Below are 14,078 nucleotides of genomic sequence, written 5' to 3' on the forward strand. Positions count from 1 at the left end.
ACTTTGTCATGCGCACAAAATATGCGGGTATGTCCTGTACCTCGAGGCACCAGACGAGGTGATGCCTGCAAGACAATCGGAGGTAGCCCCCCGCACCAATGCACCCAATGCGCATCCACCCAAGACGCCCAATGCAGGCCTCCTCTTGCAAATTCATGAGCCGGCGCAGCTTGTGGCCATGGGGCCAGACGGTGTCTGCCGGTCTGTGCCAGTAGGAGGGCGTTTCCTCACCATTCCAGATAGGCTGCCGGGCCCAGCCATTTTGCTTTTTGCCTGCTTGTTCCCTGTCTGGCCGGGCTGGCGCTGAGAAGGCAGTAGTAACGGACGGGCGAACAAAGTGCGCAAAGTACCCACGACTTGCAGCGGATACACGGAGCCTGGCAATCTGGCTGGTCGAGTTGCCTTTGCCAATGCTGATACTGTGCTGTACCTGATGCTCCCCCGGCAATTTTCGCCCTCCCTGACCTCAGACTTCGCACTCTCACTCACACACGCCCCCTCCCAAGCCAAACATCCAAGTTGCTCACACCAGACGACATGCACACGAATGTACCATACATGGAGAGTGTAGCTCAGCGCCAGCCAGCTCCACTCCCTCCTGGGTCTCCTGGCTGATCCGGAGGAGCAGGCACAGAGCTCGACTGTCGGGGAGCTTTGCACTCCCCCCAACTTTCAATCCTAGTTTCCCTCCTTCTCTCCTCTTCTTTACACACTCGGCACCTATTGATTATCTAATCCTCAAGAGCGTGTTCTTCGCGACGTGGCGCGAATGGCTCAGACATGCGCGTATCACCTGTCCACGTGAACGCGCAGGACGGCTCACAGTATACAAGCCATGGATAAACATTGGGATAGGATACTTTCTCGCTGCGAATGCACCTTCCCTTCTTATTACTCTCCTTGATGGTTATTGAAACGCGTTTCATCAAAGATATATTACCCTTTGGCCACTTCAGAGTTTTTACAGAGAGCGTCTAATGCCGGTAGGCTGACTCTACAGAGCTGAAGCATTGGCCACAGAAGCAGATCTCGGAGCCAAGTTCCCACGTGATCGCTGCTCGGCATCATCGCGGTGGTCATAGCGCATGGACGCACTAAGTTCTATTTGTCTTTATTAGAGCTTCTAAGTGGTGAGGATCCTGTGGAGACCGGCAGGGGCCGAAGGCACCGCGAGCTTGATGACCAAACGCGACCCTTCAAGTGCCAGCCGGTACGGTGCCTGTGTGCAGTGCCAAAGGATATCTCTAATCCATCTCCCGCAGGGCAGGGCAGGTACCGCGATCTGGGGATCCCATCTGGCCCGGCAAGCCTGCCCACAATCCGGTCATCATTTGCCTGTGAGGGGGCCGTACCTGCGTACGTACCGTGCATCGTGGGTTTGAGGCGAGTGTTCCTCTCTGCCGAGGTACTATTTGCTCAACCATAGGCCACTCTCTGGCGAATCGTCCAAGCTACATTGTTCCAAACGTCATTTGCCGTTATGGACATCCTAGATTTTCGACATGATTCAAGCTGGAGTTGTTTGTCATAAAACATATCACAGGCAAACCCATGCCCGCTTCCAACCCGCACTCACCGCTCTCGTGACGTAAGGGCATGGCCATGCCTCTCGTGTATTATATCGATCTCAGGCCTTCTCCAACACCCTTTCGACTCATGGGCATTGTTGTCAGGACTCATCCTCAGGGTCCAGTACGATATCCGTCAGTGCTTCATCCCTTGTCCAATCGATGCCACTGCCGACCACTATGGCGCTGGCTGTACCTTTCATGACCTTCCAACGCTGTCTACTGGCTTTGACCTCGGCTTGAAGCCTATACATATCCCCCTGCACGCCGAAGTCGCCGGTTTCGCCCATTCGCCTGGCCTCCGCCTCCTCAGTCAACCGGAGAATTTCGGCCGTGAGCTCGACGTTCCGCCGACCTACCCGCAAGCTCTCGGCCTCGACTTCCGTGAGCTCGTTGATGGCAGCACGGATGTCAGAAGAGGTTTCCGAGAGCGTGACCGAAGTGGCGTCGCGAGCACGAATGTGAGGGAGGAGGTCACTGGGTGCTATCAGCTCTCGTCCTAAGTGTACCTGCATATACAGGAGTGAGATGCGAAGATGCAACCAACGTTTCTATGGGTGTGGATTGCGTGCTACTATGGACCGCTTTGAGAATTGGGTTGGCGGTCATGACGCTATCCGTAATGTCGTTCCTCAGCAGCCATCCGGCACGCGCCTTGGCCGCATCTTGCTGTGCCTGTCGCACATTCTCCTCGGTGTTTTGTAAGAATGGCTCTGTAGAGTCGTAAGAAAAGATCGAATCAAGTGATTTCGTGCGCGGATTGGGTACCTGGGGTGTATCTCTGCTGTGCTTCAATGAGGGCAACCTTGACTTCGAGGTCGCGAAGTTCGTCGTAGAGCGCCAGAACGCGACGTTCGTCATTCGATAGTAGTAGAGCAGGCGCATCAACGGCTTGCTCTGCCGTCCTCTGGCTTTGTGGTTCATCCATGGTCGAGATCATAGTTTGGCATCAGATGGCGAGAACTAGCATGATCGAGACCGGTGCCCGATTCTCAACGCCCCGCCCTTCGGAGCGCATACGCGACTCAATAATTGGAATCCGGCGTGTGCTGGTTTCGGTTCCGGGCGGGGAGCCGGCGAGTGAGCTTAGGTTGTGGCTAGGGAGACTTTGTCAGCCTCTTTCGATGACGCTATCTTATCTGTGGCTAGTGATCGGCAAACAACCCAATCATATGACGGCAAGAATCACGAGGCTACATCACGCTATACCTCCCCGAGCCTTTTAGCGGGTTTGTAGTCTGCACGAGCTCCGAAGGGTGCCTCAGCGGTCATATGTGGAAGCCCGGCGAACGAACCTTCGCTCGCGCCTTGCAACAGCCATTCATACATGCGCCTTTTCGTCCGGCGCGTGTTGAAGCTCACAGCAACGACGAGCAAACGGAGCAGGCGGGAACGACACACTCAAACCTCGCATCAACCTGGCACGACGTGGCCAGCATCATCGCATAGTCCCAAGATACATACCCCAGTAATCTTACCGCGAAGGCCAAACGGCGGGCTAGCTATCGCAGCTTCCGCTTGGAGATGTCCCGGTGATGGCGACGCAGGTGTTGATAGCCCATACGGGCCAGCGCCTGCAAGTGGACACCACGCAGTTCTCAGCGTATGTGATCGCTGCTTGCGATTCCAAGATGGGGGAGTGGGAGAACTGACTGGTCGTCATAGGCTCGATGATTTCAAGGCCTGGATCGCAAGGCAGACGTCGATTCCGGCGCATCAAACTGTTGCTTTGACTGCCCAAGGACGAAGTGTTAAGCTGCAGACTCTTCACCAGGAAGTATGGCCCTTCTCCTTCCTCCATTAGATCAAGGACCTTGCTGACCGTTGCGCAGACGGAGATCTACATCTACGACATCCGTTTATCGCAACCCAACCCTTCTGGTGCCGCCTCTTCTCTCAAGTCCGAACTGCCGCTTCCTAAGCGATACCCCGTCCCGAACGCCCCCAACTACATCGGCAACATCCGCGTATTGTCCGAATGGCAAGCTTTGTACAAGGAGCGCCAGGCATGGGCCCTCGGCATCGTCCAGGACTCTACCCAGATGGCAACCGAGATCCAGCAACGATACGGCGAGATGGACGTCATTATCAAGTGCTTGGACGCGGCAGTAGCCAATCTGGAGATTAGTGTAAAGCAGATTGAGCCCAAGTACGCCGAGCTAAAGAAGTGGTTGCAGCCCGCGCTGGAGGAGTACGAGCAGCTCGCTGAAAACTGGGAGCACTACCTCACGATTGCGCGCAGCGTGCCCATCTCTGCTGCCATGGTGCGCTTCATGACATCGCGGGACCTCAAGAAGAAGCAGACGACTCTGGAAGACCTGATCGAGCATGATACGGCGAAGAAGTCGGGACGGTTGGCCCCGACGTCTTTGAAAAAGTTCAGTACCAAGGCCGCAGATTTGGACAAGGCTGCGGACAAGATGTATGGGGCACTGGAGCAGCTGATTGGGGACTTTGATAACCTAGTCGGTCGATCTGCGTTATCCCATAGCGGCGAGGCGGCGCAACTACTCCAGGACCTCGAAGCTGTGGCCAAAAAGATCGAAACAGACTACCAAATCGTGCTGGAGTATTCCGACACGCAGCCCGACGTCTTACAGGCATCGCGGACGGCGGAGAACCACACGTCGCGACTAATCCCCAGCTTGAAGAAGCGCGCCGCGGAGATGGACGATATGCTGCACTATGTCACGCAGGCGCGAAACGCCATTGCCTCCGATTGCATCGATTTTATGCGCAACATCACTGAGATTACCACGTTACACAGCAGCGTTAAGAATCAGATTAGTCTCCTGAATCAGGCTGAAGACGACATGACGACATTCGACTATTTGCGTCTTATTCACCAGCTCCCGTACATGTACGCCTCCTTCGTCTCCGAAGCGGTGCGACGCCGTGAGTGGTCTGATAAGATCAAGACGGATTCGTCGACGCTCGCCAACGAGATGGCGCTATTTCAAGACGAGGAGTCGAAGAGGCGGAGAAAATGGCACAAGATGGTCGGTAGCATGTACGGCCCTGACAAGGCTGAAGCCAATATCTTAGGTCTTGAGGTCAACTTGCTTGGCGAGGAAGAGACGTGGCCAAACATGGCCAAGCGAGATTTGGAAGAATTCTTGGAGCATCTCCAAAGACAACATGCAGAGGTCAACATCATTGACGACGTGGCAAAGCTGGTCAACGAGCTGAGCAGCCCCACGAAGCAACAGGCGAAGAGATTGAAGGCCTTCAAGAATGGGAGTGTTCATGAGGCTGCCCTTGGACGAAGCGGCTTGATGATCCGCGGTGATGACGACCTGCTTCGCAGCCTTCAGGATGACAAGTCGAAACTCAAAAACAAGCTAAGGACGGCGGAGAGCCGGGTGCGAAGGTTGGAAGACTTGCTCCACAGGCAAAGTGCGGCGTCTCGGCCAGGCATCGGAGGTCTATTCGGTCACGAAAGAAACGATTCATCGAACTCGATCAAGTCAAATGCCCCTTTGGAGGATAACCGTCGTTCGACAGGCAACTCGGATGCACTATTACAGCGGATCCAACAATTGGAAAATGAATTGAACAGTCGTCGATCATCCGACAACTCAGAAGCCTTGACCCAGAGAATACGGCAGCTTGAAGATGAACTCAATGACCGCCCGACACCCGGTAATTCGGATGCTCATGCGCAGAGAATTCAACAGCTTGAAAGTGAACTCAAGGCAGAGAAAGAAAAGTGCGCAGCGTTCGAAAGAGATCTTGGCGTCCGGGCTACCGCCCACGACGACGTCAAGGGCCGGATGGAGGAGGCGAACTCGACCAAAAAGGAACTCCTCGAGAATATGGAGGCCTTACAGCGGGAATTTGTCGAAGAGCGAAAGTCACTCGAGAATGAGATTAAGGGACTCAAGGCCCGCATCGAAGACACCGAAGATGAAATTGAAAACTTTGGCGAATCCAGAGAGAACGAGAAGGCCACTTACATTGAGCGGATGCATGACCTGGAGGCGGAGATCGAAAGGTTGCAAAAGGAACAGAAGGACGAGGCGCTCAAGACCCAAGGCCAGATTGAATTCCTGCGCAACGAGGCCCGACTCCAGAGGGAGCAAAACGAGTCTCTCGAAAAACAACTCCAGACGGCGAACGACGAGGCAAAGAGGTTAGCCAAGACTCTGAGTTCCACTCAGGAGACCGTCGAGGTACAGCTGAAGGCACTTCGTGATGTTCACGAGCAACTGGCTCCAAACGACGACACAACCGAGGATCTTAACGATCTCATTGATGCGCTTGTATACCGAGCAACAGATGTCGCAGCCAAGATGAGGACTCTGGAGAGTGACAGATCGATAATCAGGACAGGCCTTGAGCAAGCAGAGGAGCATATCAAGGCCCTGAAGGCTGATATCTCCGAAACAAAGGAAAAGCTGGCCTCCGAGGAGGACTGCTCCAGGCATCTGAGAGAGAACTTGAACGAGGAGAAGGCCAAGGTGGCTGCTCTCGAGCAAGAGGCTGCCGAGAACCGAGAGCAGTTAGACCAACTCCGCGCCAAGATTGCCGATGGCGAAACGGGCTCAGAAAGCCTCCGAAAGAAGCTGGACGAAGAAGAAGAACGGATCAGCTCCATCACCGAGGAACTCGCGTCCCGGCAATCCCAAGTCGGTAGTTTGGAAGAGGAGCTTCGGCTCTACAAGGAAAAGATGGACAAGTCTCAAGCCAAGCTCACGGCTGTTCTTGGTCACTTCGAGTCTAGATCTGAGAAGACTAAGGATCTGACACAGCGTCTCTACTCCCAGAACGACAGACTCTGTCGACTTTTGGAGCGATTGGGTTTCGCGGTCACCCGCCAAGACTCAACGATGATGATACAGAAGGTCCCGAGGTCTGAGAGAACCACCATGAGTCAGGTTCACAATGCCAATGACCCATCGGATCCTGGACAATCCATGATGCGTCGCTCTGGGATGGTTGCCGGTCGCACTTTGGCCGATAGCACCGACCTCGCGCTATTGTACTGGATGAATGACGCCGAAGATCCCGACGCTGAGACGGACAAGTACGAGGCCTTCATGACACGTCTGGGCAGCTTCGACATGGACCTATTTGCCGAGACGGTCTACAGGCGTGTCAAGGACGTCGAACATCTCGCTCGGAAACTTCAGCGAGAGGCGCGCGCTTACAGGGAGAAGGCACATACCCTGCAGCGGGACTCGCATGAGAAGATTGCCTTCAAGCATTTCAAGGAAGGGGATCTCGCTTTATTCCTCCCCACAAGAAACCAAACAGCTGGTGCCTGGGCTGCGTTCAACGTGGGCTTTCCTCACTACTTTCTGCGAGAGACTGACGCGCATCGTCTCCGCTCGCGTGAATGGCTTGTCGCTCGCATCACTCGCATACAGGAGCGTGTGGTGGATCTTTCGAAGAGCCTGCACAAGCAATTACCAGATAACGACTCGGTCAATGGCGAGGAGGACGACAACCCGTTCCAGCTCTCAGACGGCTTGCGATGGTATCTGATCGATGCACACGAGGATAAGCCGGGTGCCCCTGCCACACCTGGGTTGGGCAAGTCTACAATCGCGACAAACAATGTCGAGGCTATGGCGGATATGCATACTCATGCGCAGGCAAGCGGCAAAGACAAGCAGCGGGCAAATCCTCACAGCATCGAGGGCGTCAGCAAGGCGCTGAGCAAGAGTCTCGAGAGTCGTCGGAGCAGTTCCAACTCGAAGAAGGCTCTCCCTTTCGCCGTGGGTGGAGGTGCGGCGCTGCTCAAGGGCAATGCTTTGGGCAGCGAAACCAACTCACTCCGCGCAGCTGCGCCGGATACTCCGACAGAAACGAGCCCGCCCGAGGACGGGCCGCTTGGGTCATTGGCTAATGGGCACGAGCATTCGGGACAGGCTGGGCAAGCTTCGAGCCCGCCTGCGGAAGAGGGTCACCCCACGCAGGCGGGTGATGAGAGGTCCAGGTCGCCGGAGGTACGAAACACGATCGATTCCCTCGTCGGTCCTTAGACTCCCTTATCTCTGTGCTCTCTCCCCTGGGCTACACTCACTGATTCCGATCAGAAAGCTCGATCGCCCTCAAAACTGCAGCGCCAGAGGAGCGGGGCCAGCGTTGAGAGTCCAATGAAAAGGAGTGTCGTATGGGACTCTCTGTGGAGCGTTGACTTGAGCTTTGAGAGCAGCGGCAGTGGCGGCGCCAAGAGGAAGCGGGAGGGGCAAGATAGGGGGTGAGGCTTTCAGAGAATGGGTAAGGGGACCAGGCCGGCAATGTAAAAGCATTACACATAACACCCGCAGCCTGTCTAATAAGGGGGTGTCCTGGAGTATCTGCTTTCTTTGCTTTCAGCACGTTGGAACAATTCACCAGCTGCAAGCTAAAGGCTACCCAGATGCCTGAGCTTGTGTAGTGTTTGTTGTACGATGTCCTTTGTATCGGTATTTCCTTTGAGCTATTTTGGGGCCAAGCCGTGGAGGTTGTCTGGTTCATAATTATGGCTGTGCACTTCGGGTCATCTCCTTCTGATCAAGGACCGCCAACGACGGCGATAGTGCTCCTGCAGCTCCATTTAGAACATATGTTTTCAGGGTATGGAGAGTGCGGGTCTCTGTTAGAGAATGGCAAAGCGGGCGCAGCGCGATGGGGGATTTTTCTATTCTTGTTTTGGTTTTGATTGGAATAAGAAGAGAGACGAATGGACTTGGACGAGATTGCATGGCGTGGTTTGGGATGGGATAGATGACCTTACCGATATCTTTTTGGACATTACTCAATGGTCGTGCTTCACTCATTGTTCCCTACTTCATGGTGATCTGCGGATTCGGTAACACAAGTTGCTGGGCTTGACGTAGGTCAACTGAACTTGGTGTAATAACATAGAACTCTCTGATTATCACTTTAGTGCAAACGGCACAATGCTTGGTTTCGGTTATTCAATCATTCCATATAGAAGACTCCTTATATGGATCTCTTTTGGCGATGAACACTTATCTATGTTCACCATGACTTGTCCTAAGGTCTTAGTCTGGAGCCTTTGGTCCATTGTCTGTTCAAATAGCCCCCTTGAACAACACATATTCAAAGTCCCTTTGTGCATTTTTGGCAACTGGATTGGGTCTACAACGATGCGTTCTGGTGAGTATAATGCAGATTCAATCCAGTAGTTGGCATGTGCTATTTTGATATATGCAGCACGGGGGTGACAGGCTGACAACGTGGAAGATATTGCCACACTTCACAAAGGCTATCACGTCACTCTTGTTGTCATGTTTTGTTCGTTCTAGTAATTCCTCCGACTTGTGTTGATGGTTTTTCTCATCAAAGAAACACTCGCGCAAAAGGATGGCAACGATGCCCCGCTCCGAAGTAATATTTGGGGGCTCGGCTACTTATGTGCCTGCAAACTCCATCATATCGACTCGAAGTTGCGACTGTCGTCATACTTCTCAAGCTCTTCTTTTTCAACTGTCAATATCACAGTCCACCGAAACCAAAGCAGCATGGACAATAACCAGACCAACGCATATCAAAATCCTCCCGGTCATTGGGTCCGACCTCGAACATTACCATCGATCACAGAAATTCTCGGGTGCTGCCCGGACTACGGAGACCCCCAGCTGGCTTATAGGATCCTTGGCCTACATTCGACGCAGCGAACACCGATAACTCATAGACCGGATCCAGTGGACTTTACAACGTGGTGCAACACAGTGGCTCAGTCAATCTACGAATCGGCGGAATTCTCGAAACCGGGCTCCGTTCAGCAACGACGCTTCCTCGAGGCGAACAGACGGTTTCTGTCGGCGATACACAGTCTGGCGGGCATACGGCGGCCCGAACACGAAGACTGGAGACCGGATAAGAAGATTCAGATCGCCCCCTGGAGCAACGCTGGCAGATGCGATGACGCTCCGCTTGATCTGGAGGCGTCCAGCTGGGACTACATGGTTGTGGTTCCGCTACCGTACAATGATTTCCAGCAGACTTACGGATCGATCAAAGTGGCAAAAAGGGAACAGATGGAGCGAGACAAGGAGAGGAAACGAAGAGCATGGCTGGCAACAAGGCATATGATCGCCGATGCGGAAGAACGAGAGCTGCACGACTTAAGGGACGTTTTTTCCTGCTATGGCTTCTGTGCCGAACCTGTATTTCGATTCCCTCAGGATAAGCTAGCTAACCAGAAGCGGGCTCTTAGCCACACCTTTTACGCCGGCCCGGTTCCAAGAGACGAGAATAGCTTTTGGTACGCACTCGCGTAAGTATGGCCCCATACCTCCTACGTAGGTTAGGCTGACCAGCGTTCTTCTTAGGATCCTCGTCGAGGACGATCCAGTTGATGCGAAGTGGATCAAGGGAAAAGTTGCCGAATGGTTCTACGAGAATCTAACAAATCCATCGTCAGAGAGATACCGAATGTATCATCACTTACTCTCAGACTCGGTGGATAGTGTGGACCCGGACGACACGGATGATTGGGGTGCGCTCGACATCCTCCGTTGTTTGAATAGAAACGAAGTGATGGCGGGAATGCCGAGGGAAGCTGGGTTCCACGAGATGCTTCATCTCGTGGCGGACTACTTTGACACTGAAGTTATCACATTCACCCGTCCCTCATATCCAAGTACATACAACACTGATAACCAGGGTATGAAGCAGTGGCTACAGAGACACCCATATGGCATGAGGGTGTACGGGAAGCAGTCGTCTCAGGAAAACTACCGGCTGTGGAGGTTCCAGGACAGAAAGCAGATCCTTCTCGTGACAGATCCTGAGCTGCGGTACTTCCAACCCGTCGTGCGCGTGACACCCGAACTGCCCCGGTACGAGGCCGGCGACAGGTCGTTTCACGGGCACTACATCAGCACGGTGTCGTTCGATGTCTGGGACCGCCACATGCCGATGCCATGGTGGCCCGGGTTCCAGTGGGACGCCCAGAGCGACAAATGGACTGGGGACTGGGAGCACGACCACCTGCGCAGTGCCATTTCTGTGCATCAGAAGCTGGAAATGAAGCCGAGCGACATCACGACTGGCGTGATCATGCACTCGGTCAACCACAGCCAACTGATGGGGCCGTACTTCAAGTTCGAGCCGCACAACGTGGCTCCCGCTCTCAGACCATTGTACAACCTGAGGACCTCGTACGTTGGCGACGCGGACTCTAACAGGAAGGCCTTGGTGCGGTGGAACAAAGCATCGCGGCTCAGGTGGACGTCTGCGAAACCCCAAGCCGGTCACCCATTGGATCCTCCGCCGGCCGTCCGGGACTTCGATGCCCGGATCGGCTCGGATCGGCTTCTTCCCCGGTTTCCATCCAAGAGAGAGTGGAATGCAATGGCGAGCGGAGGCCGAGACTATCTACACCAACACTACATGGGACGTCACGAGAGTGGTGGATGGCTGAGGTTAGAAGCAACGGAAACGGAGAATAGGCGTCCGGATTGGCATGATAACAAGAGGAGAAGGAAAGTGGCGGGCAGCACTTAGCTGGCAGGAGAGTTGAGGGATGGGAAAAAGCTTGTATACGCTTTTTATGAAAGATCTAATATGTGATGCTCTGCTGATGCTAGTCGTGACATACAATATATGCACGGCCTAGCCACGCGAACCGAAGCCCAGTCTCGAGGCTCATACTGTAGGGCCACGTGCACAACCGACATGTCCTGAGCATGGGTTGATTTACAATGATGATTTATGGATGTAACAAAACATGGGTTTGGGGATATCAAGATCCGGGTGGATGTAAAGCTAACAAGCAGTATGCATAAGCTCGTAGCATGGTTGAATCCGAGGGGCAGGACTTCAACGGGAAACCGTGATTTTGCCGGACTACCAAGGAACACATTGGTGTCGGGCCTTACTATGAGAAGTTGATGATGTCAAAGAGGCCTGGTTTTCATAAAGATCGAATCAAAGTGGTATTCGCTCCCATTTTACATAGTATCCTTCAAGTTCCATATTACACAAGACATTGTTTCCAAAGGCCCTCAGACACGCTCATCATTCTGGTTCTGGCTGTATTCCCGAACAATTTCCTCCGAGCCATCATCCGGGTCGGTAATGCCAGTCATTTTGGTAACGATAACAGCTGCGAAAAGATCACCGCTGACGTTGGTGGCGGTACGGAATCGGTCAATAAACCAATCAATGGCGACGACGACACCATACATTCCACTGGGCGGGATGCCGACGCTCGACGAGATCATTACGGTCAAGACCAGAGAAGAACTGGGAATGGGCGTAGTTCCGATGGAAGCCAGGGTCGACAGCAACAGGATGATGATGTAGTCCGCAGCGTTGAGTACGTGACCCTGCGTTTGGGCGAGGAACACGACAACGATGGGGAAGTAAATGGCGGTTCCGTCCATGTTCACGAGACAACCCAGTGGGATGGCGAACTTGTTGACGGTCTCAGGAATCTTGAGCTTTTCACGGCAGCAGCGCATGGTGACGGAAAGAGTAGCGGCCGAGGAAGCGGTACCCCAAGCCGTCAACCAAGCAGGAGAGCAGCTGAACCACAACGTGTAAGGGTTCTGGCGCGTGAAGGCGAAGAAGATGATGGGGAGGATGACGAAGAGGTGCAAGAACATTGAGCTGATGGCTCCACCCATCAGGATACCTAGGTTGACACCAATATCGTTGATGTCAAGCTTGAACATGTTGGGCAGGATGAGGAAGAAGACACCGATAGGGGCAAGCTTGATGAGGAAGGTAATGACAATCATGATGAGGGTCTCTATCTCACGGGCTGCCTTGATGATAGCCGAGCGACCACCGCGATCGTCAATGAGGTAGCCGACGATGACGGCAGTGACGAGGACGGCGAGGAGATGGTCCGAGGCGAGGGCATCGACAACATTGGCTGGGATCAGGGAGTTGAATAGCTCGGTGACGGTGGCTGGGATGTCTTGGTCCTTGCGCGACTCGTACGACTCTTGGTCCTTAGCGGACATGCTATCCGTGGCGATGGACTCGGCCGAGGCGACAGTCATGAGGCGGGCCCAGACTTGGGATGTCATGATGATGGAGTGAACGATGGCCAGGATGGTGGTAATGACGTAGTATCCAATGGTCCATTTGGCAAGCTTGGCGCCGCCGTTGGAGATTTCCTTGAGCTTCTGAACAGCAAGAATCATGGCCGTCACGATGAGGGGCAGGACTAGAGGTCGTGTCAGTTTGTGACACTCTGGAGTGGATACTAGAAAGACGATCTCTGGGAGTATGTGGGCGAAGGAAAAAAACATACCGACAGCCTTGAGGGACCGCAGCCAGAGGTTGCCGGGGATAATGAGGATGGTCGTCGCCGCATCAGGGATATCTGGGTGGACGCTCTTGACACCCAGACCGATGGCAACAGCGATGGCGGCGGCGATGATGATCTGAACGGCAGAGCCTGGCTCGATGACGGGGTGCCACCACGGCTTCTTCTCATGGACAGATTCGTTCGAGGTGACGGAGGACTGCTGGGCCTGCTCCAAAGAGGAGTTTTCCTGGACGGCCTTGTCGGCGGTACCGTACTCCGACTTCTCCATCGTTGGCCGTTCTCGTGAGCTGCAGCACACACAACTTTGGTGGATCAGGAAAAGAGACTTGGAGATGCAGGGTTGGGAAAGAGGTAGATAGGAGCCCTCAGCAAGATCACTGCCACTCTGAGAAGGGAGAGGGGAGGAGAAGAGGGGAACTTCGACCCGGATCGGCGGCCCTTCAAGAGGGATATATACGGGAAGACAGCCGGGTTCGTGGGTCAGCTTGATCTCATGGGTTGCACCGAGAAGTCTTGTCTATCTATCAGCATGTGGCGATCCGGGACCGGCTGACTGCGGTATAAAACCAAATTCAGGTACATCTTCCTGAAGAAAGGGGTTGAGCTGGAGACAGCCCGCATGGGTGGTCTGCTGGTTTGGCTGGGAGGTACCGCCAGGAAGGATTTCACCGAAATAGGGCTCGGCACGTATATCTATCTTGCCAAGGATGAAATCCGAACTGAGAGGGCACACCGGTTGGTATCTTCTACGCGAAAGGAAGGTGTAAGAGGATCCATTTCGTCCCCGCGCTACCCATCAATCGCTCTCCACTTGGGAGCAGGCCACTTGGGGTGGCTTGGCCGATCCCTCGTTCTGGACTGGCAATTCCTCGTCTGCCTGTCTGCCTTGGGCATTCGTACACACACACATGAGAATGAGACATTGGAATGCGCACAAAACTGGCTTGGGGCTCGTGGGACGAGAGACAAAGTGAGATAGCGAGGATGTGGGCTGTGTGCGTACGTGACTGGGGCCACCAGTGGTCCGGAAAGGGGGGAGTGGGTGTGGGTGATAGGAGTCTTTCTGGGATCCAAAGACTCTCGTCGGAAGGAAGCGGGAATGGGCACACTCACCCGTGGACACCAGACACCAGACGACAAGTCAAGAGATAGGGAGATGGGGACTGAGTGGTCGAGTTAGTTCGATGCGTCGGGGGGTTCGTCTGGGCATTGGCCTTGGCTCGAAAAACAACTTGGCGGTGATGACAGGGCTTTCATGGCGGAATGCC

At 54.1% G+C, this 14,078-nt stretch overlaps 4 protein-coding genes across 4 annotated transcripts; 2 read left to right on the forward strand and 2 right to left on the reverse strand.

The window, feature by feature from the left end:
- Nucleotides 1-1,669: 1,669 nt before the first annotated feature.
- On the reverse strand, nucleotides 1,670-2,496 carry GLRG_04073 (uncharacterized protein; the record flags this gene model as incomplete). Its single annotated transcript, XM_008094758.1, has 3 exons — nucleotides 1,670-2,045; nucleotides 2,116-2,281; nucleotides 2,337-2,496. 3 exons carry the CDS (start codon nucleotides 2,494-2,496, stop codon nucleotides 1,670-1,672), a joined length of 702 nt encoding a protein of 233 aa, XP_008092949.1.
- A 607-nt stretch (nucleotides 2,497-3,103) lies between these two features.
- Nucleotides 3,104-7,555, forward strand: GLRG_04074 (uncharacterized protein; the record flags this gene model as incomplete). The annotated part of the gene is made up of 3 exons (XM_008094759.1): nucleotides 3,104-3,171; nucleotides 3,234-3,345; nucleotides 3,401-7,555. The coding sequence occupies 3 exons, from the start codon at nucleotides 3,104-3,106 to the stop codon at nucleotides 7,553-7,555; spliced, it is 4,335 nt and encodes a 1,444-aa protein (XP_008092950.1).
- A 1,488-nt stretch (nucleotides 7,556-9,043) lies between these two features.
- GLRG_04075 (uncharacterized protein) lies at nucleotides 9,044-11,033 on the forward strand (the record flags this gene model as incomplete). Its single annotated transcript, XM_008094760.1, has 2 exons — nucleotides 9,044-9,801; nucleotides 9,857-11,033. 2 exons carry the CDS (start codon nucleotides 9,044-9,046, stop codon nucleotides 11,031-11,033), a joined length of 1,935 nt encoding a protein of 644 aa, XP_008092951.1.
- A 500-nt stretch (nucleotides 11,034-11,533) lies between these two features.
- Nucleotides 11,534-13,078, reverse strand: GLRG_04076 (Sodium:dicarboxylate symporter family protein; the record flags this gene model as incomplete). The annotated part of the gene is made up of 2 exons (XM_008094761.1): nucleotides 11,534-12,705; nucleotides 12,793-13,078. The coding sequence occupies 2 exons, from the start codon at nucleotides 13,076-13,078 to the stop codon at nucleotides 11,534-11,536; spliced, it is 1,458 nt and encodes a 485-aa protein (XP_008092952.1).
- Nucleotides 13,079-14,078: the final 1,000 nt, after the last annotated feature.

Source organism: Colletotrichum graminicola (assembly GCF_000149035.1).
Source record: "Colletotrichum graminicola M1.001 genomic scaffold supercont1.12, whole genome shotgun sequence".
NCBI classification, from domain to species: domain Eukaryota; kingdom Fungi; phylum Ascomycota; class Sordariomycetes; order Glomerellales; family Glomerellaceae; genus Colletotrichum; species Colletotrichum graminicola.